The 27,926-nt window shown below is 37.4% G+C and overlaps 1 protein-coding gene across 5 annotated transcripts in view; it reads left to right on the forward strand.

The window, feature by feature from the left end:
• Positions 1 to 27,926, forward strand: part of NDRG3 (NDRG family member 3) — a 166,785-nt gene that overhangs the window by 69,063 nt on the left and 69,796 nt on the right. The window contains exon 1 of one of the 5 annotated variants that reach the window (XM_077169496.1): positions 9,217 to 10,543. The exons of the other annotated variants lie outside the window; for them this stretch is intronic. Within the exon in view, the coding sequence (XP_077025611.1) occupies positions 10,472 to 10,543 (72 nt within the window). The 5' untranslated portion in view covers positions 9,217 to 10,471. Of the gene's footprint in view, positions 1 to 9,216; positions 10,544 to 27,926 lie in introns of those variants that run through there. 5 annotated transcript variants of the gene reach the window in all.

Below are 27,926 nucleotides of genomic sequence, written 5' to 3' on the forward strand. Positions count from 1 at the left end.
TTTCAGCACTTTAACTATGTCATCTCACTGTCTTCTTGCCTTAGTGATTAACTGTGAGAAATCAGTCCTTAATCTTATTCAGACTCCTTATACATGATACATTGCTTTTCTCTTTCAACTTTCAGAATTCTCTCTTTATCTTTGGCATTTGACAGTTTCAATATAATGTGCCGTAACGTGGATCTGTTTGGGTTTATCCTTTTGGGAGTTTGTTGAGCGTCTTGGATGTGCATGTTCATGTCTTTTGTTAAATTTGCGGAGTTTTCAGCCATTATTTCTTTGAATATTCTCTCTGCCTCTTTCTCTCTCTTTTTTTTTCCTTTCGGTCTCACACAATGCACATGTCAGTACTCAAAGATTCCTCAGGCTCTGTTTGCTTTTCTTCTTTCTTTTGCCATCTCCAACTTGTAATTGAAATCTTCTAGGGGATTTGTCATTTCTGTTTTTGGGGCTTCTGCTCGTTTGGCTGCTTTTTATAATTTCCATCTCTCTATTGATATTCTTTTTGTGTGCATCTGTTCTTTTCTTAATTTCCTGTGTTTTTTTTTTTTTTTTTTGGTCCATGGTTTCCTTTAGCTCTTTAAACATATTTAAGGCCAACTTTTTGAAGTCTTTGTCTGGTATGTCCCAGGTCACGTCCTCCTCACTGATGGTTTCTAATGCTTCCATCTTCCCTTTTGCCTGGGCCATTGCTTCTTGTCTCTGTGTCTGTTCTGTAACCTTTTGTTGAGACCTGGACATTTTGATATTCAGTGTAAATTCACTGAATTTATGCTCTGAGGTATCTGTTCCTTTAGCTTGTATCTAACTAATGTTATGACTGAGCTCCTTTAAATACCGGTGGCTCACAAAAGGAAAAAAATAAAAACACCTCTCCTAGTCTTTGCAGATTGATCTGTGCCGAATGTTCTTCTTTAGAGCTTATCCGTACAGTACTTTTAGAGAATAGCTCTAGACCAAAGCACAGGGGCCTCATGGATCTTTCTGAACATGCATCTTTTCTTGAGCATGAACCTGTGGTCCTAGGAATTACCCCCAATACAAATGTCCCGTCTTCCCTAGGAAAAGTTTCCTTGCAATCTGGGCACTATACTGTGCCAGCAATGTCTTGCCCCAGGCAACACAACTTGACTGTTCTCCCACAGCATTCTGTAGAAGAGCCTGGTGAGCTGCCTTCTAGATGCAGTGCAAGTTCTGGGACAGTTCCCTCAGGCTACCACCAGACAGGTTGGGCCAGATATATATGCTCCCAGAATGTGCAGAAGGATTACTCTGCACCCTCTAGAATCCACACACTGAGAACCAAGGCTGGATCTACGCCAAGCCAGTGAGGGGTAGCCAGCCAGGGTGCCACAGGAGATCCTACCACTTTTAAGTAGTATGTTTCTGTATTCAGTGCTTGCCCTGTTACAACAAGCATTTAACTGTTTTCTGAAGCTTTGATAAAGATGTTTCTGCCACTTCTTTTAGTCGGTCAAAACTGCTATGGAGGTACAGATCCCAGAAGCATCTTGATCCTGGGGTTAGTTGTTTTAATTCCATCCAACTTCAGTTATGGTTTGGATCCTTGGTTGAACCAGTTGAACATAATTTGCTGTTGATATTTCATATAATTTACCTAGAAGGAGATTATCTGAGAAAGGGTAACAGTAAAATCCAAGGTGTGACGACCTCTAGAAATAGTATACATATACTCCCACCTAAAAGTGTAGAAGCAATTATTTTCATTTAATTGTGTATCTTCCCCCAAAAAGAAAATTGGGATGTGAAAAATTGCATGCTCATTGAAAAATAAATTAGAAAATACCAAAAAGTAAATAAATAAAAATCACATATTCTTTCGCATGTTATTTTATTGCATATCTTTTGAGATATTTTTATACACAAATATAGACATAAATGAAATTTAGCTTTAGAAATATAATTATGAATCACTTTTTAATGTTAAGGCTTAAAAATGGTCTGGCAAAAATTCTTTTAATGTAATAACATGTTCTGGCTTCATGAAATAAAACTTTAGTTTTTAGTTCTGATACACATAGAAAGATAGAAAGTGTTTCGTCACTGTCATATGTTTGTCACTGGTTTTCAAGATACAGTTTCTTTGTATTGTAGAGAAAAAGAAAATATAGGCCCTTCTTTTTTTCCTCCTTCCAGCATTCATGAATGGTCTTCTACCGCCATTCTGGTCTGTCTCTTATGGGATGTTTCAGAGACAAAGGGCAGCTGGGTTAGGGGTCTAGTAACATCAGACTGATATGAGACGTAGTAGGTAGGAACATGCTAGAATCTAGAATAGCCCAGTTTGCCTGAAGGCTTCTGAGAAACTGTTGGGCATTCTTAGGAGACAGAGCAGAACAAATCCAAAGCCAGTATTGTCATCAAATGGAAAGATACTCAGACTTTGCATATGGCATTGTCCACCAGCATTGCTATTGCACAGGATGAAGTGAAACCATTTAAATTAGGGCTTCTAGTCTTTGTCTTACTCCAGAAAAATGAATATGGAATCTTTGATGATATTCCCAGGAAGTTATCCCAGGAAGTATCATTAACCAAGGTTGCGACTTGAATCTGAACTTTTTTTTCTTCCCTCTGTTTTCTTTGCTAATCAACTACATGCTTAAAAATTTATTTGAAATATAATTAAAAGTATAGCATTTCCCTTGATTGTTTGAGGCAAATAGGCAAACAGTAGTTCTAATTTAGATACGAGTAACAAGGGAAGGAGAATGATTAGAAGTGACATGCTTAGAATTGATTAGAAAAGAAAAAAGAGTTACTGCCTGATAAATAGTGAATTATCAGGCTTATTGTCCATTTATCTATTTAAATGCTATTAAATCCTTCTTTTCTTGTGAGGCTGTTTAGAAGTTTGGATCTAGAGCTGAAACAGATGCCATAGTGTCTCTGTGTATATGATATATTGCTTTAAAAAACAGTAACACTTATTTTGTGTATAATCAGAAACAAGTTTAGAAAATTTAGAAAAGTATAAAAATGAAAAAGTATCTATAGAGTGGGCCATGGTGGCTCAGCAGGCAGAGTTCTCGCCTGTCATACAGGAGACCTGGGTTCGATTCCTGGTGCCAGCCCATGAAAAAAAATAAAAAAATAAGTATCTATAATCTTGTGTTCTGGCTTGGATCTGTTATATACCCAGAAAAAGCCATATTCTTTTAATCCATTCCTGTGGGTGCAGACCTATTGTGGGTAGGCCCTTTTGGTTATGTCATTTCAATTGAAATGTGAACCATTGCATTCAAGGTGGGTCTTAATCCTTTTATTGGAGTCCTTTATGAGAGAATAAAGGACACAGAAAACGCCAGAGATCTTAAAAGAAAAGCCAATGGAGGAACGGAGAAAGGAAGCCACTGAAGCCAGAAGCTGAAAGCAGTGAAACCCAGGAGACAAGGGCCAGCAGACCCTGGCCAGGTGCCTTCCCATGTGACAGAGGTGTCCCATATTTCGGTGGCCTTTCTTCAAAGAAGGTATCGTCCTGTTGATGCCTTAATTTGGCTATTTTCATGGCCTTAGAACTGTAATTTTGTAAGTAAATAAATCTGCATTGTAAAAGCCAGCACATTTCTGGTATGTTGCCTTCTGGCAATATATTTGCCTTTAGCAAACTGAAACATCCTACTAAGAGATAATCATATTTTATTATATTTCTTCCCAGTTTTTACTTTTATATTCTGGTTATCAAAAGTATGCATGGCCATAGTTGAGCAAATGGGAAGCACAGAGAATTATAAAGTAGCTAGGCAAAAATCCCCTCATAATCCTGGAACCCAGGGACAGCCGTGTTGATTTGGTGTCTAAATATATATAAAATGTATACGTTTTTATAAAAACAATGCTTTTTAATTTATATGATTGTGGCCATACTGTATATAAAATTTCCTACCCCCTTTCTGATTTAGCATTAGAACATAACCTTGTTTCCATGTCATTTTCTTTTTTTTTTGTATGCTGTGTGGTGGGGTCACATTTCATTCTTTTTCCATATAAGTATCCCATTACTGCAGCACCAGTTGTTGAACTTTTGTTTATTTGTTTTTTCTTTCTTTGTTTTCTTGCTTTGTTTGTTTTGGGAAGTGCATGGGCCGGGACTCAAACCCGGGTCTTCCGCATGGAAGGCAAGAATTCTACCACTGAACTACCATTGCACCTTCCATGTCATTTTAGAACTCTCATAAAAATAATTTTTGACTGCCTGTTGCTATATATCATGACTTAACTGTTCCGTTATCATTGGAAATTAGATTGCTTTCCTTTTTTCTCCATTATAATATGTTAAATTCACTGAACAATTTGTGTGTAAATTTTGGTTTATTTCCTTAGATGGACTCGTGGAATGAGCCCGTTTAAAGCTTTGGCATATTTTGTCAAATTGCCTTCCACGCCCGCCAGAGGGACACTCAATATATATTTATACCGAATGATGAAGAAGCTGCCTGTCTGCCAAGATATATCATTCCCATAGAAGAGGCTGTTAAGGGAGTAAACCCACAAGAATGGTATTCTTGCTTCTAGCATAATCCAGGCATGGCCAAGGATTGAGTTATTTTTTTTGGCTGTTTAACTATTAGTTGTTCTTTAGAGGACTCCCTGATAGAAGAACCCACCTGTGAGGATTGAATTTTAGCACAACAACTCAAATATATATGTGACTGTCTATTCTGAAGGGCTATTAAAACCTGGAGAATGAACATTGTTACAAAGAAGGAATTAAGTGAAATAAATTTTCCAAAGTTCCTTCAACAGAAAGAGGTACATGGAGAGAGCTGAAATTACAGTGCCTGTTAACTTGAAGCATTCAAGAGAACTTGAATCTGTTCCAAGCTCCTTCCCTGGCCCCAGTCCACCTGCTGTCTTACTACTTCTCTTTATATATCCCACCCCCTAGGAGAAATGGAATTATTGTTGACCTACCCCCATTTCTACTTTGTGCTTTTCATCTTTCTAGTGTTTGTTCACTGTTCCTCCTCCTGCACCCCATTTTTGGTTTGATTTTTATTAAGTTCTAAGCACATAGGGGACTTTATTCCCCTTTAGGAAGAATAATCGTATAGAAAAAGCTAACGTCCTTTTTTTAATCACCACTCTTAATCTCAGTCCTCTTTCCTCCTGTTATTAGGGCTCTCATTCTTAGATCTGCTCTGTCACATCATGGACTTGTTGCCTACCAACTGCTCAAAACTCATATCCAGTTTAGCAGTCCCATGGCTAAGAAAAAATCTTTAACTATAACATTAGGAAAAAGTCAGGTCTGGATCCGTTCTACCTGTTCTGAAGGTATTCTGTGCCGTTGTGTGTAGGTTAGTCTTTCATTCTTCTTGTGTTTTTATTGTGGTAACATATATATAACAGAATTTTGCATTTTAGCCATTTTAAGTTTATATTTCAATAGTATTAATTACAGTCACAATGTTGTTCCACCACAGTCATTCGTTCTTTTTACTCCTTATTGTTAACAAAGGCTATGTGAAGAAGAGGTTGGAGTTGACTTTAAAGGAGGGAAAAACAAGATTTTAGGTTAACATATTCCAAAAGAAGCTTTCAAATAAAGGGCATGATTTGTGAGAATGGTGGGCATTGTGGGTAAAAGCTAATAGATGTTTGAAAGAATGTTGATTGGCCTAGGCTGAAAGGTTTAAGAAATAAGAGGGGAAGGAGTTGAGGCTAGAATAGGGGAAAATATATTATAGAACTTGAAAAGGAAAATGTGATCTACTGATAGAAATCTGAGTAATTGTGGAAGGATGTTCTTTTGCTATGTGATTAAACAAAATTATGCAAAAATAACTTTATAACTTAATTAATGCCACCGAATTGTGTTATATATATTTTGCCATGAGGGGAAAAAAAGGTTTATAATCTGTAAACCACTGCATAGAGGTAAGCTAGTAGTTCTATTATAAAGAATTATAAAAATTCCTATTCATTAACAAAAAGTATATCCCAGTCTTATACAATGGCTTATGTATTTGAAACAGTATTCAGAATAAAATTTCATACTAATAAAAATATTTATGTTTCCCAGAGTATGTTACCATACAAATTTACCTAAACTATTTCAGACTAGCAAGAAAGGTCAAGAAACAATAACCAGCATAAGGTAATCATAATTTTTTCCCTCTTAATAACTGTATGATGTAATTTATTATAAAAGAACTACAAAGTCATTATATAAATTAAAATGATGTAAAGGAGATAAAATACAAATTTCTCTATTTTCAACCTCTGCCTACTCTCATTCCACAGAGATAACTGCTAAAATTGATAACTTTCTGGACAGTTTTATTTTATTTATAAACAAATGTTGTGTGTACATATGTGTGTTTTAGGTCTACTATATATATGTTATAATATATGTACACATACTGTTTTACATAAATTGGATAATGCCATTTATATGTTCTCAAAATTTGCATTATTAATTTAATGACATCTTAGAGGTAATCATAATTTTAACTGTGTTTAGAGAAGTAAGACAAGTCACACTGTGAAATTCTGGTGACAGCGCATTTAGCTGAAAAGGAAAAAAAAGAAAGGAGGAAATTGGTTTTTATCAAATAATGGTAAATCCTAGGAGAGATTCTTTTTTTATATATATTTCTATTGATAAATCTTAGCATACAAACATACAAGCATTCTTAACATATAAACATTCTATATGTGATGTACAATCAGTGGCTCACAGTATCATCACATAGTTGTGTATTCATCACCATGATCATTTTTTAGAACATTTGCATCACTCCAGAAAAAGAAATAAAAGGGAAAAAACACATACATACCATACCTCTGGCCCCTCCCTCTATTTGACCACTGGTATTTCCATCTACCCAATTTATTTTAACCTTTGTCCGCTCTATTATTTATTTTTATCCATATTTTGTACTCATCTGTCCAAGATAAAAGGAGCATCAGATACAGATTGTGCAACAGACTAATTGTAAAAACTCAGAAATGGATAGCACAGTACTACCTAGCTGTGATACAGTTATGTTAGAACACTGAATGAAGCTGAATGTTGAGAATGATAGAGGGGTGAGGGCTGGGGGCACAAATGAAATCCGAAAGAAAGATAGACAATAAAGACTGAAGTGGTATAATCTAGGAATGCCTACAGTGTATAATGATAGTGACTAAATGTACAAATTAAAAAATGTTTTTGCATGAGAAAGAACAAAGGAATGTCAGTACTACAGGGTGTTGAAAATAGATGGTAATTAATATTTTAAAAATTTAACTTCAGTGTGAGACTAAAGAAAAAATGTTTATTTGGTGTAAAATTTTTATTTTGACTAGTGCAGTTCCTAATATAACTTATGTGGACAGCTTAATTGAATACCATAAGTACATGGAACCTTGAGTAGGGCATAAGATTTTGTAGGTTTGTCCAGCCTGATGCCCCAGTAAACCCCAGAGTGATTTGAACAATGAGTAAAAAAAGTATTTGCAAAGTCCCCTTGGGGAAGGGTGAGAAAGGGGGAAAATTGAACTCCCCCAAATGGAGAATTCTTGATATTCTCACAAGCAGTGAGGACAACCAAAGCAATAGGCTGAGTCCCCAATCTTGGGGTCTGTTCATATGAAACTTAACCCCATAAAGGATAGGTCGAACTTACTTAAAATTAGGCCTCAGAGTCACCCCCAAAAGAACCTCTTTTGTTGCTCAAATGTGGCCTCTCTCTCCAGCTAACACAGCAAGCAAACTCACCACCCTCCCCTGTCTACGTGGGGCATGACTCCCAGGGGCGTGGACCTTCCTGGCAGCGTGGGACAGAATGAACTGGGACTCAGCATCAAGGGATTGAGAAAACCTTCTTAACCAAAAGGGGGAAGAGTGAAATGAGAGAAAATAAAGTGTCAATGGCTGAGAGATTCTGAACAGAGTCAAGAGATTATCCTGGAGATTATTCTTACGCATTAAATAGATATCACCTTGTTAATCAAGATGTAATGGAGAGGCTGGAGGGAAGTGTCTGAAAATGTAGAGCTGTGTTCCAGTAGCCATGTTTCTTGAAGATGATTGTATAATAATATAACTTTCACAGTGTGACTGTGTGATTGTCAAAACCTCATGTCTGATGCTCCTTTTATTAAAAAATTAATAAATAAGTAATGGGGGGAAGAAATGTTGGAATCAATTTAGTAGATTGAAATGCTAGTGATCAATGGAAAGGGAGGGGTAAGGGATATGGTATGTATGAATTTTTTTCTGTTTTCTTTTTATTTTTTTTCTGAATTGATGTAAGTGTTCTAAGAAATGTTCATAAGGATGAATATGCACCTATGTGATGATGTTGTGAATTACTGATTATATATGTAGAATGAAATGATCATATGGTAAGAATGTTTGTATTTGTTTGTTGTTATATTTTTAGAAAAAAATTTTTAAAAAGCGTCAGGCACAAGCTTTTCACAATCACTCTGTAATATTGTAAAAGTTATATCATTATACAGTCATCTTCAAGAAACAAGGCTGCTGGAACACAGCTCTACAGTTTCAAGTACTTCCCTGTAGCCACTCTAATACACCATAAACTAAAAAGAATATCTATATAATGCATAAGAATAATCTCCAGGATAACCTCTTGACTCTGTTTGAAATCTCTCAGCCACTGACACTTTAGTTTTTCTCATTTCTCTCTACCCCCTTTTGGTCAAGAAGATTTTCTCAGTCCCTTGATGCTGGGTTTTGGCTCTTTCTGGGATTCGTGTCCCATGTTGCTAGGGAGGTTTTCTCCCCTGAAAGCCATGTTCCACGTGACGAGGGGTGGGCAGTGAGTTCACCTTCTTTGTCGGCTTAGAGAGAGAGGCCACATCTGAGCGACAAAAGAGGTTCTTTGGGGGTGACTCAGGATTATTTTAACTAGCCTTAGCCAGTCCTTTGCAGGAATAAGTTTCATAGGGGCATACCTCAAGATCAAGGTCTCGGTCTTATTGGTTCGGTTTTCTCTACTGCTTGTAGGAATGTCAGAAATTCTCCAAATAGGGAAGTTGAGTATTTTCTCCTTTCTCCCCAATGCTCCCAGGGGACCTTGCAAATATTTCTTCATTCACTGCCCAAATCACTCTGGGATATATATTCGAGAATCATACTAATGTGGACAAACCGACAAAATTTCACACCCTATTCAAGATTCTGTGTACTTGTGGTGCTCAACTAAACTGACCATTCAAATTAAATTAGGAAATGCACTACTCAAAATATAAATTTTGCACCAAATATGTATCATAACAAATAATGTCCCACAGTATCCTTATCATAGGTGCAATAGTTTTGTAGGATTGTTTCTTATAATGATCCTTAATATCATCTGATGGCAAATGAACAAATGGCAATCTAATAAAAACAATTCTGTGGAGGCTAAGTACCTCACTTGCAGCTGATCTAACTTGATCTAAGAGTTGATGAATGTGCTTCAAGCAAGCCTCCATGAATACAGTATCTCTCCAATACTTGCAAATACTTAGAGACTTGCTACTCTACTGTGCCAGCTGAAACCAGACCCACACTTAACAGCACACCCAGCTGGGCACAGGAGCCTACAAGAAGATGAATACCTCAATAGACAGTCACCCACACTGGAGTGAGTGTCCAGATCCAGGGCCAAGATTCTCTTCAATAAATTGTTCTTGAGTTTTGTTTGGTTTTAAAAACACCCAGTACAGAGAAAGGTCCATTAAAGCCTGAATTCTAACCCATACAGCATGGTTGTAATAGTTTAATTCAAAAACTCTAAAGCAAATGGCACCAAACTAGCCTTTGACTAAACCTGCCTTGGCCAAGAAAAAGAACTCTAAACCTCATTTCTGAAGATCTTGAATTTTAGACTGAGTTATGTTACTCATTGGCTGTGTGATCATAAATAAGCTACTTATTTTCTTTAAAAAAAATTTTTTTTTTCCCCACCAAATAAACATCTCTCCCTTTGGTCTCACACAGAAGTTGAAGTTTTAAAAGTTGGACAATATCATCCTTTACCCTGTGTTCTGATTTGCCTTAGTCCTACCCAGATCAGCCTCATTCATAGCTCTACACAAAGTCAGATCCCTTTCTAGGAGAGATTCTTAAACTACAGCTTTGATCAAGAGCGGAGGCAGTGTAGGATGGAGAAGTGTATTGGGGACCTATATAATTTCAGGTTGTTTTATAAGCCAGGACAATAAAGGGATCATGTTCAAGAAGTGCATAGCTTTGGAGATGGTAAATAATCAGGAAATGGTGGGGAAAATCTATCACTAGAGCTTATTAGAAGCTACCCTGGCAGATTCTCATTGTGCAGTCGTGCCTTGTTTGTTCTAGAATACGGGAGTGAAGGATGGGGTAACTGGAGAAACAGCTCATAAAACAGATGGTAGTTGACTAAATCAGAAAGGTGGCAGCATCACCCTGCTGTGGCCTGACCACTGAATCAGCTCTGTAGCCAGGTCTCTCTTGGTAACTCAACTCCAGATGGATCCCAATGCTCAGGCAAGCAGTTTAGATACAAAGTCACAAAGATTATGTTTACAAATCCCGGTGGAGGTAAGTTTCACTTTTCTTTTCACACTTTTTATTCTACTAAGAATAATTACAGTCAGATCCTTTCAAATTGAAGAGAAACTTTATGAAATACTAACAACCAGCAGCTGCCCCAGTAAGGGCAATGAGATTGACCTAAGACTCTTTGTCCTTTGATACTTTAGATATTATACAGTTTGAGGGCATGTTATGGAGAGAAAGAGGCTAAGATTGCCTTAAAAAATGAAATTTTTTAAGGAGCCAGTTTTAATTCTGTATGCTATCCAGATAAACAAATGATGACGAAGTAATTACTTTGTCTTGTACTCCTTCATCTACTTTCCTTTCAAAGTTTTCTCTTTTACCCCATCTTTTTTATCTCCCTTTTCATCATTCTTTTCCTAAACTTTCCTGACGGCTCACTATCCCTTCCCACCCCTGTGTCAATATCACCATCAGTTACCTGGCCCTGGGGAGGTCCTGCTAACCTTAGGGCCAAAATGTGAATTGTTTTTTCTCTCAGTTATCTGTGGTTCATAAGAGGCCAAGCTGGAATATTTAAGCAAGACTCTCTGAATGCTTGGATATGACGGAAGGAAAGCTCCAGCAACTAGATTGTCATGGTGACAAATTGTTGCAAACAGTCATCAACTTGGGTTTCCCTGTTTTGTCACTCTGTCTGGCAGGGACTGCTCTAGTTTGCTAGCTGCTGGAATGCAACACATCCAAGATGGAATGGCTTCTAATAAAAGGGGATTTATTTAGTTAACATATAGTTCTTCAGAGGGAAGCCAGCTAACTTTCAACTGGGGTTCTTTCTCACATGGAAAGGCACAGGACGATCTCTGCTGGCCTTCTCTCCAGGCCTCTGGGTTCCAACAGCTTTCCCCGGGGTGATTCCTTTTTGCATCTCCAAAGGCCTGGGCTGAGCTGCTTTGGCTGTGCTACAGTGAGCTCTCTCATTTAAGCACCAGCCAGTTAAATCAAACATCGTTCATTTCAGCAGGCACGCCTCCTAGCCGACTACAGATGTAATCAGGAACAGGTGAGGTTCACATGCCATTGTCTTATGTCCACAGCAGTAGAACTAGGCACCTTCACCTGGCCAAGTTGACACCTGAATCTAAGTACCGCAGGGACTGTCTTTTCTCTCTTTATTCTTTCTTTCTCTTGAGAAATAAAGCATGCGATATTGAAGCCTCCTTGAGTTGCCTTTCAGAATTCAACCCCTCCCTTCTCAGAAGAAAACAAAGTTCTAATGTTAGGGTGCATCCTTCTCTAAGTTTTACACTATAAATGTATGTATGGAAACAAATAAAATCCAGTCTCAAGTATTGCTTTAAAAAAAAAAAACCTGCATAAGTGTTATATTGCATGGACATCCTTGGACATCTTTCTTTTCTCACTCAGCATTTGTTCTAGTTTGCTAGCTGCCAGAATGCAATATACCAGAAAGGGAATGGTTTTTAAAAAGGGAAATTTAATGAGTTGCTAGTTTACAGTTCTAAGGCCAAGAAAATTTCCAGTTAAAACAAGTCTATAGAGGTGTCCAATCAAAGGTATCCAGGGAAAGACACCTTGGTTCAAGAAGGCCGATGAAGTTCAGGGTCTCTCTCTTATCCGAGAAGGCACATGGTGAACACAGTCACGGTTTCTTCCTCAGCTGGAAGGGCACATGGCAAGCACAGCGTCATCTGCTAGCTTTCTCTCCTGGCTTCCTGTTTCATGAAGCTCCCTGGGAGACATTTTCCTTCTTCATCTCCAAAGCACTGGCTGATGGACTCTCTGCTTCATGGTGCTGTAGCATTCTCTGGTCTCTCTGAATCTCCTCCATTCTCCAGAGTGTTTCCTCTTTTATAGGACTCCAGAAACTTATCAAGACCCACCCAAATGGGTGGAGACATGTCGTCACCTAATCCAGCTTCACAACCACTCTTGATTAAATCACGTCTCCAGGGAGATGATCTGATTACAATTTCAAACATACAGTATTAATAGGAATTATTCTGCCTTTATGAAATGGGATTTTGATTAAAACATGGCTTTTCTAGGGTACATACATCCTTTCAAACCAGCACAGCATTGTTTTCAAGATTTTCTCAGTATATTAATGCTTATTGTTCTAATTCATTCTTTTCTATCTGTATTTCATTAAATACATATATTTCACCTATCAGTTTCTCTATTCACTAATTTCAGGACGTTTCTGAGTTTTTTGACATTATAAACAAGGTGCAGTATATGTCTCTGTGCATGTTTTATTTGTGACTATGTTTGAGAATTTCTTTAGATTATACCCAAAGGTAGAATTGCTGTAGGGTGTGACGTTACTAGAAAGTATCGAATTGTTCTCTAGAGTTATTCCAGTTTACATGCCTAACAACAGTATTTAAGAGTTCTTATTTTTCTACATCCTGGCCAACATTTCAAATAATCTGGTTCTTAAATTTTTGCCATTCTTGTGTGGGTGAAATAACATCTCATTGAATTTAATTTGTACTTTCCTGCCTCCTAGTTAAATTAATATCTCCCATAATTTTCTCTCATGGAACCCTATTTCCTTCATAGCACTTCTTACAAGCTATTATAATGGGTTGGTTTATTTCTGTATTTACTGTCTGTCTCCTTATCTAAAACATAAGTTCACTTTTATCCCCCGAGCTCAGTCCAGGGTCTCACTTGTAGTAGAGGTTTTGATAAATAGTAGTTTAGTGAATTAACCCTGTGAGGGAATCTAGGTCCATCAAGTCCGTCTAGATTCCCCCAACTGGAGACTCAGAGAGAAGTAGGTTTTCTCTCTAACCTGTCTAGACACTTGACTTTCCCCAGGGCTAATCATTCCCTTGGACATCTCAGTGGCATAATTATGTAGGAACGCAAATTCAGTAAGTCTGACAATACTTGAAGCAAAATACTCATGCAATGTAACAGGGATTTATTTCTTTATATTCCTCCCATCAAAACCATATACTTCATTTCATAGCCAATTCATAGTACCTCATTCTCTTCTTTATCTCTTACTCCCCATTTTTAACCTTGTTTTGGATAGGAGGTAGCAGTAATGAACAGTAACAAATGCTAAGTCAACATGGTTTGATTTGAAAGATGTTGTATTACTATGTTAAGCTGCTGGAATGCAATATATGAGAAATGGAACAACTTTTTTTTTTAATGTTTTATGTTGTTAAATAAAACATATTCAAAGAAAAGAAAGAAAAAGCAATGATTTTCAAAGTTGGTATCAACAAGTACTTACAGAACAGATTTCAGAGTTAGTCATGGGTTACCATTCCACGATTTCAGATTTTTTCTTCTAGCTGCTCCAAAACTGGAGGCTAGAGGAAATGTTTATTTTTTTGTGTGTGAAAAATAACGTATATTACAAAAGAGCAATATATTTCAAAGCACATCACAACAAAGATACAATATCAGGGGTTTCCCCGTCGTAAAGTTTAATAGTTCCATGTGTTTTTTCCAATCCCTCGAGGGATTTTGCCAATACCTTTTAATTATCTGCTTTAATATATTCTGGGATATATCCAGGTGTTACATTAAGCTCTCTAGGATTAAAGGCCCTCATTCTTACTCTGGGCTCCTTGTGTTTGGATTGTTTAAATGATCTATCCAGACAGGCTGAATTAGATTATGTGCCACAGAAAATTTAGGTCCTAGATAAAATAAACCTTTCTTCCTTTGGTCTCAACGAGTAGATGAGATTCTAAAATATGGCCAATGTCTTCCTTACCCCTGTATTCTAAATTTTCTTGATCCCATCCTGATCAGCTTTGTTCTTAACTCTAAAAACCAGATTTTTATACATATTATAGAACAGCCTCTCAAAATCCAAAAATAATAATTACCACTCAAGACTAAATGTGACTGCTGTAAAAGCTTACAGTCTAGGCCCCTGTTTTCTTGTAAGTATTTTTTAAATGAAACCATACAATAATTGATCTTTTGTTTCTGGCTTATTTTGCCTCACCACATGTCCCACAGGTTCATTCACAATGTTGCATGCCTCACAACTCTGTTCTTTTTGTAGCAGCACAATATTTCATCAAATGCATTTACCAATCATTCCCCAGTCTATTTCTCAGTCACTGCATCCTTCAGCCATCTCCATTCATTAGGTATCGTGTATAATGTCCGAAGTCAATAGTCCATCAATACTCTCAATTTTAAATAATTTCGTTATTCCCAAGAGAAGGATAACCATTAACACACCCTCACCAAATAGAAAATCTAAACCTCCCCTTAACTCTTAACCCCCCCTCATTATTTGCCCCTGGTGTTGCTGCGGTACTATTGATGTTTTCCTGTTAAACATATCCCCTAGCATGCAATGACAGTTTCCCCCTATATCCCAAACTCTTTGTACAAAATTCATACGGTTGAAGTAGTTCATGTAAGAACTTATTTATATTTAGAACAGCTTTTGAAAAGGGAATTTAATAAGTTACAAGTTTACAGTTCTAGTGCCAAGAAAATGTCCACACTAAGGCACAAGCAAGAGATTACCTTAACTCAAGGAAGGCTGATGCCGTCCGGAACCTGTCAACTGGGAAGGCCTGTGTTTGGCATCTGTTGGTCCCTTGCTCCTGGACTTTGTTGCTTTCAGCCTCTGTTTTCTATGAGGGTTCCTGTGTCTGTGGGCCTTCACTTAGCTCTGCTAGGACACAACTCTGGGTTCTAGCTTGCTTAGCATCTCATTGGAAGCCACATGGCGATGTCTGCTGGATCCTGCATCTCTAAACATCTGGGTCAGGTGTTGGCTCTGTCACCTCTGAAGCAGCTGTTCTCTAAGCATCTGTATCTGCTCTGAGGTTTCTTCAAAATGTTTCCCCTTTTAAAGGACTCCAGTAAACTAATCAAGACCCACCTTGAATGGGCAGAATCACATCTCCATCTAATCAAAAGGTCACACCCACGGTTGGGTGTGTCGCGTCTCTGTGGGGATAATCTAATCAACATTTCTCTCCCACAATATTGAATCAATATTAAAAGAAATGGCTGCCCTACAGGATTGGATCAGGATTAAAACATGGCTTTTCTGGGGTACATAATAGTTTCAAACCAGCACAGAGATCTGTCTACTCTAACCTGGGGTTTATGATTTTAGAATACACTGATGTCACATTAGCCCAAGATTTTATTCTGTGTCCCAAATCAGGAAGGAAACTGCAGTTCTTATGATTTTCATTATTTGATAGGAAATTAAGTTGGTAGCCTTTACCTTTTGTTGGGATTCTTATTGTCAGAGTTAATCTCGTCTGTGTTTAATATAAGACTTAAACAGAAAAATACAGACCTCATCAGCAGAAATTTCCCAGGCTAGGCATGGTATGTATTTATTTATTTATTTATTAAATATGAACGTTGAAGAAGACAAGAATAAATCTCAGTTAACTTTTCCATATTCCCTTTTTTTCCCACCCATTCAGTTTTACTGCTGGTCCCATCATCTCTGATCACATCCCATTCCAATTTTGTTCGGTTCCTGAGCTCTGTTCTGACTGCATCTTAGACTTTACTCATTGCCTTGGTTAGAATCCTTTCAGGTACAGAGAATGAACTCAGTCAAGTTAGCCTAAACCAGATGGCTATCCAGGGATGTTGCAGAACTTAAGAGCACACATAGCTAAAACTAGTGGAAATGCCTAAAATGTCCCAAGCTTGCTTTTCAAGAGAAGAGCCAAGCTGAGGATGGAATTTCTTAGTACCGGTTACAAATTCCCAGAGAAGGATGCAGACCTAGCATGACCCAGATACCCACTCCACTTAGCCGTGGCTATAAGATTATGTTCTACAAGCATAGCAGCCAGGAGCCACTCTTGTAACGTGGATGGCTCAGAAGGGCAGCTCTCAGGAAAGGGGAGAGATTCTAGGCAGACACACCAATAGGTGTCTAATCAGTCAACTTATCAGTTGCTAAACATGTTCAGAGACTCGGAAGCTTTGGACTTATGAAAAAATATTTTTAATAAAACAATGTAAAAATATACAAACATTCTTAACATACAGACATTCCATACATGGTATACAGTTAGTCATTACATAGTTGTGTATTCAGCACCACGATCTTTTTTTTTAACATTTGCATCACTTCAGAGAAAGAAAAGAAAAAAGAAAAAAAATTCATACGTACCATAACCCTCACCCCTCCCTCTCATTGACCACTAGTATTTCCATCTACCCAATTTATTTTAACCTTTGTTCCCCATTTGCTTATTTTTTATCCATATTTTTAACTCATCTTTCCATACCCTAGATAAAAGAAGCATCAGACACAAACTTTTCACAATCACACAGTCACATTGTAAAAGCTGTATCATTGTACAGTCATCTTCAAGAAACAAGGCTACTGGAACATGGCTCTATAGTTCAGGTACTTCCCACCAGCCACTCTGATACACCATAAACTAAAAAGGGGTATCTATATAATGCATAAAAATAATGTCCAGGATAACCTCTTGACTCTGTGAAATCTCTCAGCCACTGACACTTAAGTTTTTCTCGTTTCTCTCTACCCCCTTTTTACCCCCTTTTGGTCTAGAAGGTTTTCTCAATCCCTTGAGGCTGGGTCCCATCGTATCCCAGGATTTCTGTCCCACGTTGCCAGGGAGGTTTATACCCCTGCGAGTCGTGTCCCATGTAGAGGGGGAGGGCAATGACTTCACTTGATGCATCGGCCTAGAGAGACCACATCTGAGTGACAAAAGAGGTCCTCTGTGGGTGACTCTTTGGCCTAATTTTAAGTAGGCTTTGCCTGTCCTTTGCAGGAATAAATTTCATAGGGGCAACCCCCAAAATCAAGGGCTTGGCCTATTGGCTTGGTTGTCCCCACTATTTGCTAGAATATCAGAAATTCTCCAAATACGAATGTTGAATACTGCCCATGTTCTCCCCATTCCAAGGGAACTTTGCAAATACTTCCTTATTCACTGTCCAAATCGCTCTGGAATTTATTGGGGCATCACACTAACTTGTGGAAACCAACAAATTCTCATGCCCTATTCAAGATTCCATGTACTTATGGTATTAACAAAGCTGACCATACAAGTTAAATTAGGAAATGCACTACCCAAAATAATAATTTTGTACCAAATAAACATCTCTCCCTTTAGTCTCACACAGAAGTTGAAGTTTTAAAGCATGGATAATGTCACTTTACCCAGTCTTCTGATATAACTTAGTCCTATCCAGATCAACTTCATTCATGTCTCTACTGGATGTCTGATCATTTTTTCAACTTTTTAAACAGTTCCTGTATGGGGTGGTTCTGACTTTCATGGCTTCAGAGCTCTAACTGTTAGTCTCAGGTGTCATATAAATACCTGAAGTTTCTGGGAAAGACCGTGTTATATACAAACAGCTCAGTATCTCAGAATTTAGAATTAACAGTTACATTTTTGAATATATGTATTCAAAACTGCTGTAAGAGCTTACAATTTAGGACCCTCAACATTAAGCCCCAACCTGATAACCCATGCTCTCGACTTTAGTTCACCAAATTTTTATACTATAGTTAGTCCATATAATTGAGGCATGATAATATTTATCTTTTTGTTTCTGACATTTCATTCAACATACAGCTCTTAAGGATCATTCATCTAATTGCATGCCTCACAACTTCATTCCTTCCCCTGGCCACTTAGTCCATTGTATGCATACACTATAGTGCCCCCTTCCATTCCTCAGTCATTGTACCCTTAGGCCACCTCCATTCATTGTGGATCACAAACACTGCCCCCAGAAACACCAGTGTGCAAATGTCCATTCATGTCCCCACACTCAGTTTTTCCAGGTATTCACTGAGCAGTGGGGTTCCAGGTTATATGGCAACCCCACCCCTAATCTCCTTTGGAACCACCACACTGCCCTACAAGGGGCTGGACCTCTCATTTCCCTACCGACAGTGAGTAAGTACATCTCTCTCTCCGCATTCTTTCTAGCACTTGTTTCTCTTGTGTTCAGTTTTTTTTTTAGTATTTATTTATTTATTTAAAAAAATTTAACAACAAACAAAGAAAAACATTAACATATGATCGTTCTGTTCTACATATATAATCCGTAATTCACAATATCATCACATAGTTGCATATTCATCATTTCTTAGAATGTTTGCATCAATTCAGAAAAAGGAATAAAATGAAAACAGAAAAAAAGATTATACGTACCATACCCCTTACCCCTCCCTTTCATTGATCACTAGCATTTCAAACTAAATTTATTTTAACATTTGTTCCCCCTATTATTTATTTTTATTCCATATGTTCTACTCGTCTGTTGACAAAGTAGATAAAAGGAGCATCAGACACAAGGTTTCACAGTCACACAGTCACATTGTGAAAGCTATATCATTATTCAATCACCCTCAAGGAACATGACTACTGGAACACAGCTCTACATTTTCAGGCAGTTCCCTCCAGCCTCTCCATTACATCTTGGATAACAAGGTGATATCTACTTAATGCGTAAGAATAACCTCCAGGATAACCTCTCGACTGTTTGGAATCTCTCATCCATTGATACTTTATTTTGTCTCATTTCACTCTTCCCCCTTTTGGTCGAGAAGGTTTTCTCAAGCCCTTGATGCTGAGTCTCAGTTCATTCTAGGGATTTTCTCAATCCCTAGATGCTGCGTCTCAGCTCATTCTGGGATTTCTGTCCCATGTTGCCAGGAAGGTCCACACCCCTGGGAGTTATGTCCCACACAGAGAGGGGGAGGGTGGTGAGTTTGCTTGTTGTGTTGGCTGGAGAGAGAGGCCACATCTGAGCAACGAAAGAGGCTCTCTTAGGGGTGACTCTTAGGCCTAATTTTAAATAGGCTTGACCTATCCTTTGTGGGGTTAAGTTTCATAAGAACAAACCCCACGACTGGGGGCTCAGCCTATAGCTTTGGTTGTCCCTACTGCTTGTGAGAATATCAAGAATTCTCCACTTGGGGAAGTTGAATTTCTCCCTATTCTCACCATTCCCTGAAGGGGAAATACTTTTCCACTCACTGATTGAATCACTCTGGGATTCATCAGGGCATCACTCTGGACAAACCAACAAAATCTCATGTCCTACCCAAGATTCCAAGTACTTATGGTGTTCAGTCAAGCTATCTACATAAGTTATATTAGGAAATGCACTAGTCAAAATATAAATTTTATACCAAATAAACATGTTTTTCTTTAGTCCCACACATAGGGTAAAATTTTAAAATATTAATTTCTCTGTGTTTATTTTTAAACAGTTTTATTCACACATCATACAATCCAGCCTAATTGTATAGACATGCTGTCACCACCATACTTTTATCTGAAGACATTTCCTTTTCTTCTACACAGAATCCATACTCTGTTCCCAATCCTCCCTCCTGTTGACACTCAGTTTTGGCATAATGTCTTTCTTACAGTCACTGGAAGCCTATTATAGTGCCACTGATGACACTAGATCCTAGCTTACATTGGTTGTACTTTTCCCCATATGTTGTCTATTCTCATACCCTGCAATACTGACATTCATTTGTTTTCCCTCACTCAAAAATATTTTTTAGGTTGTATATTTAATCATCATCATTGTACACTCTAGGCTTTCCCAAATTATACCATGTCAATCTTTATCCTCTATCTTTCTTTCTGGTTTCATATGAGCCCCCAGCCCTTCTCCCTCTAACATATTCTCATACAACTTCATTCAATGTACTTATGTTATTGTGTTACAATCAGGTAGCATTGTGCTATCCACTTCTGAATTATTTTTTTTAATTTAGTACGAATTTTTTCCCACTTCTCTTATTTACTAATTTAAATTTTTTTAAACTTAAAAAACACAAATGTTCTTGCCATATGATCATTCCATTCTACAGATATAATCAGTAATTCACAATATCATCACATAGTTGTATATTTATCATCATGATTATTTCTTAGAACATTTGTATCAATTCAGAAAGAGAAATAAAAAGAGAGAAAGATTCATACATACCATACCCCTACCCACTCCCTTTCATTGATCACTAGCATTTAATCTACTAAATTTATTTTAACATTTGTTCCCCCTATTGTTTATTTTTAATCCGTATATTTTACTCATCTGTCAAAAAGCTAAATAAAAGGAGCATCAGACACAAAATTTTCACAGTCACATTGCAAAAGCTATATCATTACACAATCATCTTCAAGAAACATGGCTACTGGAACACAGCTCTACATTTTTAGGTAGTTCCCTCCAGCCTCTCCCTTACACCTTAACTAAAAAGGTGATATCTATTTAATGCGTAAGAATAACCTCCAGGACTACCTCTCGACTGTTTGGAATCTCTCATCCATTGATACTTTATTTTGTCTCATTTCACTCTTCCCCCTTTTGTTCGAGAAGGTTTTCTCAGTCCCTTGATGCTGAGTTCCAGCTCATTCTAGGATTTCTGTCCCATGTTGCCAGGACGGTACACACCCCTGGGAGTCATGTCCTGTGTAGAAAGGGGGAGAGTGGTGAGTTTGCTGTCGTGTTGGCCGAGAGGGAGAGGCCACATCTGAGCAACAAAAGAGGTTCTCTGGAGATGACTCTTAGGCCTAATTTTAAGTAGGCATAGCCTTTCTTTTGTGGGATTAAGCTTTATGTGAACAAACCCCAAGATTGGGGGCTCAGCTGATTGCTTTGGTTGTCCCCACTGCTTGTGAGAATATCAAGAATTCTGCGCTTAGGGAAGTTCAGTTTTCCGCCTTTCTCACCATTTCCCCAAGGGGACTTTCAAATATTTTTTTATTCACTGTTCATGTCACTCTGGGATTTATCAAGGCATCACTCTGGACAAACCTACAAAATATCATGCCCTACCCAAGGTGCCATGTACTTATGGTGTTCAATTAAGCTGTCCACATAAGTTATATTAGGAACTGTACTAGTCAAAATATAAATTTTGCACCAAATAAACATTTTTTGCTTTAGTCTCACACAGAAGTTAAAGTTTTAAACTATTAATTATCATCTATTTTCAACACTCTGCATTATTGACATTCCTTTGTTTTTCCTCATGCAAAAATATTTTTTAATTTGTACATTTAGTCACTATCATTATATACTCTAGGCATTCCTAGATTATACCATCTCAATCTTTATTGTCTATCTTTCTTTCTGATTTCATTTGTGCCCCCAGGCCTCCTCCTTCTATCATTCTCACATTCAGCTTCATTCAGTGTTCTAACATTATTGTATTACAGGTAAGTAGTATTGTACTATCCATTTCTGAATTTTTATAGTCGGTCCTGTTGCACAGTCTGTATCCCTTCAGTTCCAGTTACAATATCTACCCTATTTCTATCTCCTGTTTGTCTCTGTTCTTAACTGAAATTCTCCAAGTTCATTCATTACTGTTAGTTCATATCAGGGAGACCGTACAGTATTTGTCCTTTTGTTTCTGGCTAATCTCACTCATGTTGTTACATACTCATAACTTCATTCTGTCTTACAGCTGCATAGTATTCCATCATATGTATATACCACAGCTTGTTTAGCCACTCGTCTGTTGATGGACATTTTGGCTGTTTCCATCTATTCGCAGTTGTACGTGATGCTGCTATAAACACTGGTGTGCAAATGTCCATTTGTGTCCTTGCCCTCAGGTCCTCTGAGTAAATACCTAGCAATGGTATTGCCAGGTCATATGGCAATTCTATACATAGTTTCCAGAGGAACCGCCAAACTGCCTTCCACAACGGTTGTACCATTTTCCCTTCCCACCAACAGTGGATAAGTGTGCCTCTTTCTTCACACCCTCTCTTGTTGTTTTCTGTCTTATTGATAATGGCTGTTCTGGTGGGTGTGAGATGGAATCTCATTGTGGTTTTCATTTGTATTTCCCTAATAGTCTGGGAAGTTGAGCATCTTTTCATGTGTCTTTTGGCCATTTGTATTTCCTCTTCTGAGAAGTGTCTGTTCAAGTCTTTGTTCATTTTGTAATTGGGTTGTCTGTCCTTTTGTTTTTGAGTTGAACAATCTCTTTATATATTCTGGATACTGGACCTTTATCTGATATATCGTTTCCATATATTGTCTCCCATGTATAGGCTGTCTTTTTACTTTCTTGACGAAGTTCTTTGATGCACAAAAGTGTTTAATTTTGAGGAACTCCCATTTATTTCTTTCTTTCTTCAGCGTTCATGCTTTGGGTGTAAGGTCTAGGAAACCACCTCCTATTATAAGATTTATAAGATATTTCCCTGCATTTTCTTCTAACAGTTTCATGGTCTTAGATCTAATGTTTAGGTTTTTGATCCATTTTGAGTTAATTTTTGTATAGGGTGTGAGATATGGATCCTCTTTGATTCTTTTGCACGTGGATATCCAATTCACTAGGCACCATTTATTGAAGAGACTGTTCTGTCCCAGGTGAGTTGGCTTGACTACCTTATCCAAGATCAATTGTCCATAGATGAGAGGGTCTATATCTGAACACTCTGTTCAACTCCATTGGTCAGTATATCTGTCTTTATGCCAGGACCATGCTGTTTTGACCACTGTAGCTTCGTAATACACCTTAAAGTCAGATAGCATGAAACCTCCGCCTTTATTTCTTTCTTAGGATACGTTTAGCTATTCAGGGCAACCTGCCCTTCCAGATAAATTTGGTTATTGTTTTCATATTTCTGAAAAGTAAGTTTTTGGGTTTTTAATTGGTATTGCACTGAATCTGTAAATCAGTTTAGGTAGAATTGACATCTTAACTTTATTTAGTGTTCCAATCCATGAACACGGTATGCCCTTCCATTCATTTAGGTCTTCTGTGATTTCTGTTAACAATTTCTTGTAGTTTTCTTTGTATATGTCTTTTGTCTCTTTAGTTAAATTTATTCCTAAATATTTTATTCTTTTGGTTGCAATTGAAAATGGAATTTTTTTCCTGATTTCCCCCTCAAATTGTTCATTGCTAATGTATAGAATCACTGCAGATTTTTTAGTGTTGATCTGTAACCTGCCACTTTGCCGTACTCATTTTATTAGCTCTAGCAGTTTAGCTGTGGATTTTTCAGGGTTTTCAACAGCAATATCCTGTGATCTGCAAACAGTGAGAGTTTTACTTCTTCCTTTCCAATTTTGATGCCTTCTATTTCTTTTTCTTGTCTAATTGCTCTGGCTAGAACTTCCAACACAATGTTGAAGAAAAGGGTGATAGTGGACATCCATGTCTTGTTCCTGATCTTAGTGGGAAAGTTTTCAGTTTTTCCCCATCGAGGATGATGCTCCTGTGGGTTTTTCATATATTACCTTTATCATGTTGAGAAAGTTCCCGTCTACTGCTATCCTTTGAAGTGTTTTCAACAAGAAAGGATGTTGCATTTTGTCAAATGCCTTTTCTGTATCAATCGAGATGATCATGTGTTGTTTCTGCTTTGATTTGTTGATGTGGTGTATTACATTAATTGATTTTCTTATGTTGAGCCATCTTTGCATACCTGGGATGAACCCTACTTGCTCATGGTGTATAATTCTTTTAATGCACTGCTGGATTCGTTTTGCTAGAATTTTGTTGAGGATTTTTGCATCTATATTCATTAGAGCGATTGGTTTGCAGTTTTGTTTTTTTGTAATATCTTTGTCTGGCTTTGGTATGAGGGTGATGTTGGCTTTGTAGAATGAGTTAGGTGGCTTTCCCTCCTCTTCAGTTTTTTTGAAGAGTTTGAGCAGGATTGGTACTAATTCTTTCTTGAATGTGTGGTACAATTCACATGTGAAGCCATCTGGTTCTGGACTTCTCTTTTGGGGGAGCTTCTTAATGACCGATTCAATTTCTTTACTTGTGATTGGTTTGTTGAGGTTAACTATTTTTTCTTGAATAAATGTTGGTTGTTCATGCCTTTCAAGAACATTGTCCATTTCATCTACATTGTCTAGTTTATTAGCATAAAGTTGTTCATAGTATCCTCTCATTATCTCCTTTATATGTGCGGGATCGGTGGCTGTGTTTCCTCTTCCACTGCCGATTTTATTTATTTGCATCCTCTCTCCTTCTTTTGTGTCTTGTTGCATCCATCAATTTTATTGATTTTCGCATACAACGAGTTTCTGGTTTTATTGATTTTCTTGATTGTTTTCATCTTCTCAATTTCATTTATTTCTGCTTTAATCTTCATTGTTTGTGTCCTTTTACTTGCCTTGGCATTACTTTGCTGTTCTTTCTCTAATTGTTCCAAGTGAACAGTAATTCTGCAAATTTTGCTTTTTCTTTTTTGATATAGGCATTTAGGGCAATAAATGTCCCTCTTAGCACTGCCTTTGCTGCATCCCGTACATTTTGATATGTTGTGTTTTCATTGTCATTTGCCTCAAGATATTTACTGATTTCTCTTGTAATTTCTCCCTTGACCCACTGGTTGTTTAAGAGTATGTTCTTGAGCCTCCATATATTTGTGAATTTTCTGGACCTCTGCCTATTATGGATTCCCAGCTTCGTTCCTTTATGATCTGATAAAGAGTTTTGTGTGATTTCAATCTTTATAAATTTATTGAGACTTGCTTTGTGGCCCAGCATATGGTCTATCCTTGAGAATGATCCATGAACACTTGAGAAGGAGGTGTATCCTGCTGTTGTGGGGTGTAATGTTCTTCAATGCCTGTTAAGTCTAGCTCATTTATTGTATTATTCAAATTCTCTATTTCTTTATTGATACTCTGTCTAGATTTTCTGTCCATTGATGAGAGCAGGGAATTGCAGTCTCCAACTATTATGGCAGATGTGTTTATTTCTCTTTTCAGTTTTTGCCTCATGTATTTTGGAGCATTCTGGCTTGGTGCATAAATATTTATGATTGTTACGTCTTCTTGTTGAATTGTTCCTTTTATTAATACTTAGTGTACTTCTTTGCCTCTTTTTACTGTTTTACATTTCAAATCTAACTTGTTGGATATTAGTATAACTATTCCTGCTCTTTTCTGATTGTTATTTGCATGAAATATCTTTTCCTAACCTTACACTTTCAACCTATGTTTATCCTTGGGTCTAATAGACAGCATATAGATGGGTCCTGTTTTTTAATCCATTCTGCCAGTCTATGTCTTTTTTTTTTTAACGTTTTTAAAAATATTTTTATTTGCAAATCTTCACACACATAGAGTCCATACATGGTATGAAATCATTGACTCACAATATCATCACGTAGTTGTGCATTCATCATCATGATCATTTTTAGAACATTTGATCACTCCAGAAAAATGAAGTCCCATACATCCCATAACCCTTACCCCTCCCTCTCATTGACCACTAGTATTTTATCTACCCATCTTACACCTCAATTTATCTTACACCTCATCCCCCATTATTCATTTATTTTTTAAAATTTTTAAAATTTTTAGGGGGGGGCCGCGGTGGCTCAGCGGGCAAAGTGCTTGCCTGCTATGCCGGAGGACCTCGGTTCGATTCCCGGCCCCAGCCCATGTAACAAAATACGGAGAAACAGAATACAATAAAAACAAGAAAATGTTTCCCTTTCTTCCTTCCTTCCTTCCTTCTCTCTGTCTTTAAAAAAAAAAAAAAAAAAAAAAAAAAAATTTTTAAAATTTTTATTAGTTAAAAAAATACAAGAAAGAAACACAAACATTCCCAACACATACACTCAGCAATTCACAGTATCATCACTTAGTTGCATATTCATCATCATGATCATTTCCCAGAACATTTGCATCAATTCAGAAAAAGAGATAAAAAGACAACAGAAAAATAAAACAAAAACAGGAAAAAAAATTTTACATACCATCCCTCCCTTTCATTGATCACTAGCATTTCAAACTAAATTTATTTTAACATTTGCTCCCCCTATTATTTATTTTTATTCCATATATTCTACTCATCTGTTGACAAGGTAGATAAAAGGAGCATCAGACACAAGGTTTCACAGTCACACAGTCACATTGTGAAAGCTATAACATTATTCAATCATCATCAAGAAACATGGCTACTGGAACGTAGCTCTACATTTTCAGGCACTTCCCTCCTACCTCTCCATTACATCTTGGTTAACAAGGTGATATCTACTTAATGCGTAAGAAGAACCTCCAGGATAACCTCTTGACTCTGTTTGGAATCTCTCAGCCATTGACACTTTGTCTCATTTCACTCTTCCCCCTTTTGGTCGAGAAGGTTTTCTTGATGCTGAATCTCAGCTCATTCTGGGATTTCTGTCCCACGTTGCGAGGAATATCCACACCCCTGGGAGTCATGTCCCACATAGACAGGGGAAGGGTGGTGAGTCTGCTTGCTGTGTTGGCTGGAGAGAGAGGCCACACCTGAGCAACAAAAGAGGTTCTCTTGGGGGTGACTCTTAGGCTTAATTTTAAGTAGGCTTGACCTATCCCCTGTGGGGTTAAGTTTCAAATGAACAAACCCCACGACTGCGGGCTCAGCCTATAGCTTTGGGTGTCCGCATTGCTTGTGAGAATATCAAGAATTCAACTTGGGGAAGTTGAGTTTTCCCCCATTCTCACCATTCCCCGAAGGGGACTTTGCAAATACTTTTCCACTCACTGATCAAATCGCTCTGTGATTCATCAGGGCATCACCTGGACAAACCAACAAAATCTCTTCTCCTATACAAAGTTCCATGTACTTAAGGTGTTCAGTCAACTATCTACATAAGTTATATTAGGAGATGCACTAGTCAAAGTATAGATTTGTACCAAATAAGCATTTTTTGCTTTACTCACACATTAGTTGAAATTTTTAAATATTATGTACCATCTGTTTTCAGCACACTTCAGTAATGACATTCTTTGTTCTTCCTCATGCAAAAACATTTTTTAAATTTGTGCATTTAGTCACTATCATTATACACTCTAGACATTCCTAGATTACACCATCTCAATCTTTATCGTCTATCTTTCTTTGTGATTTCATTTATGCCCCAGCCCTCCTCCCTCTATCATTCTCATATGCAGCTTCATTTAGGGTTTTAACATAATTGTATTACAGTTAGGTAATATTGTGCTGTCCATTTCTGAGTTTTTATATTCAGTCCTGTCGCACAATCTGTATCCCTTCAGCTCCAATTACCCAATATCTTACCCTATTTCTATCTCCTGATGGTCTCTGTTATCAAGGAAATATTCCAAGTTTATTCTCTATTGTCAGTTCATATCAGTGAGACCATACAGTATTTGTCCTTTTGTTTCTGGCTAATCACACTCAGCATAATGTCCTTAAAGTCCATTCATGTTGTTACATACTTCATAACTTTATTCTGTCTTACAGCTGCATAATATTCCATCTTATGTAAATGTCACAGTTTGTTTAGCCAACTGTCTGTTGATCAACATTTTGGCTGTTTCCATCTCTTGGTAATTGTTAATAATGCTGCTATAAACATTGGTGTGTAAATGTCCATTTGTGTCCTTGGCCTCCTGTCCCTTGAGTAGAAACAGCATATAG

Source organism: Tamandua tetradactyla, chromosome 1 (genome assembly GCF_023851605.1).
Source record: "Tamandua tetradactyla isolate mTamTet1 chromosome 1, mTamTet1.pri, whole genome shotgun sequence".
NCBI lineage: Eukaryota > Metazoa > Chordata > Mammalia > Pilosa > Myrmecophagidae > Tamandua > Tamandua tetradactyla.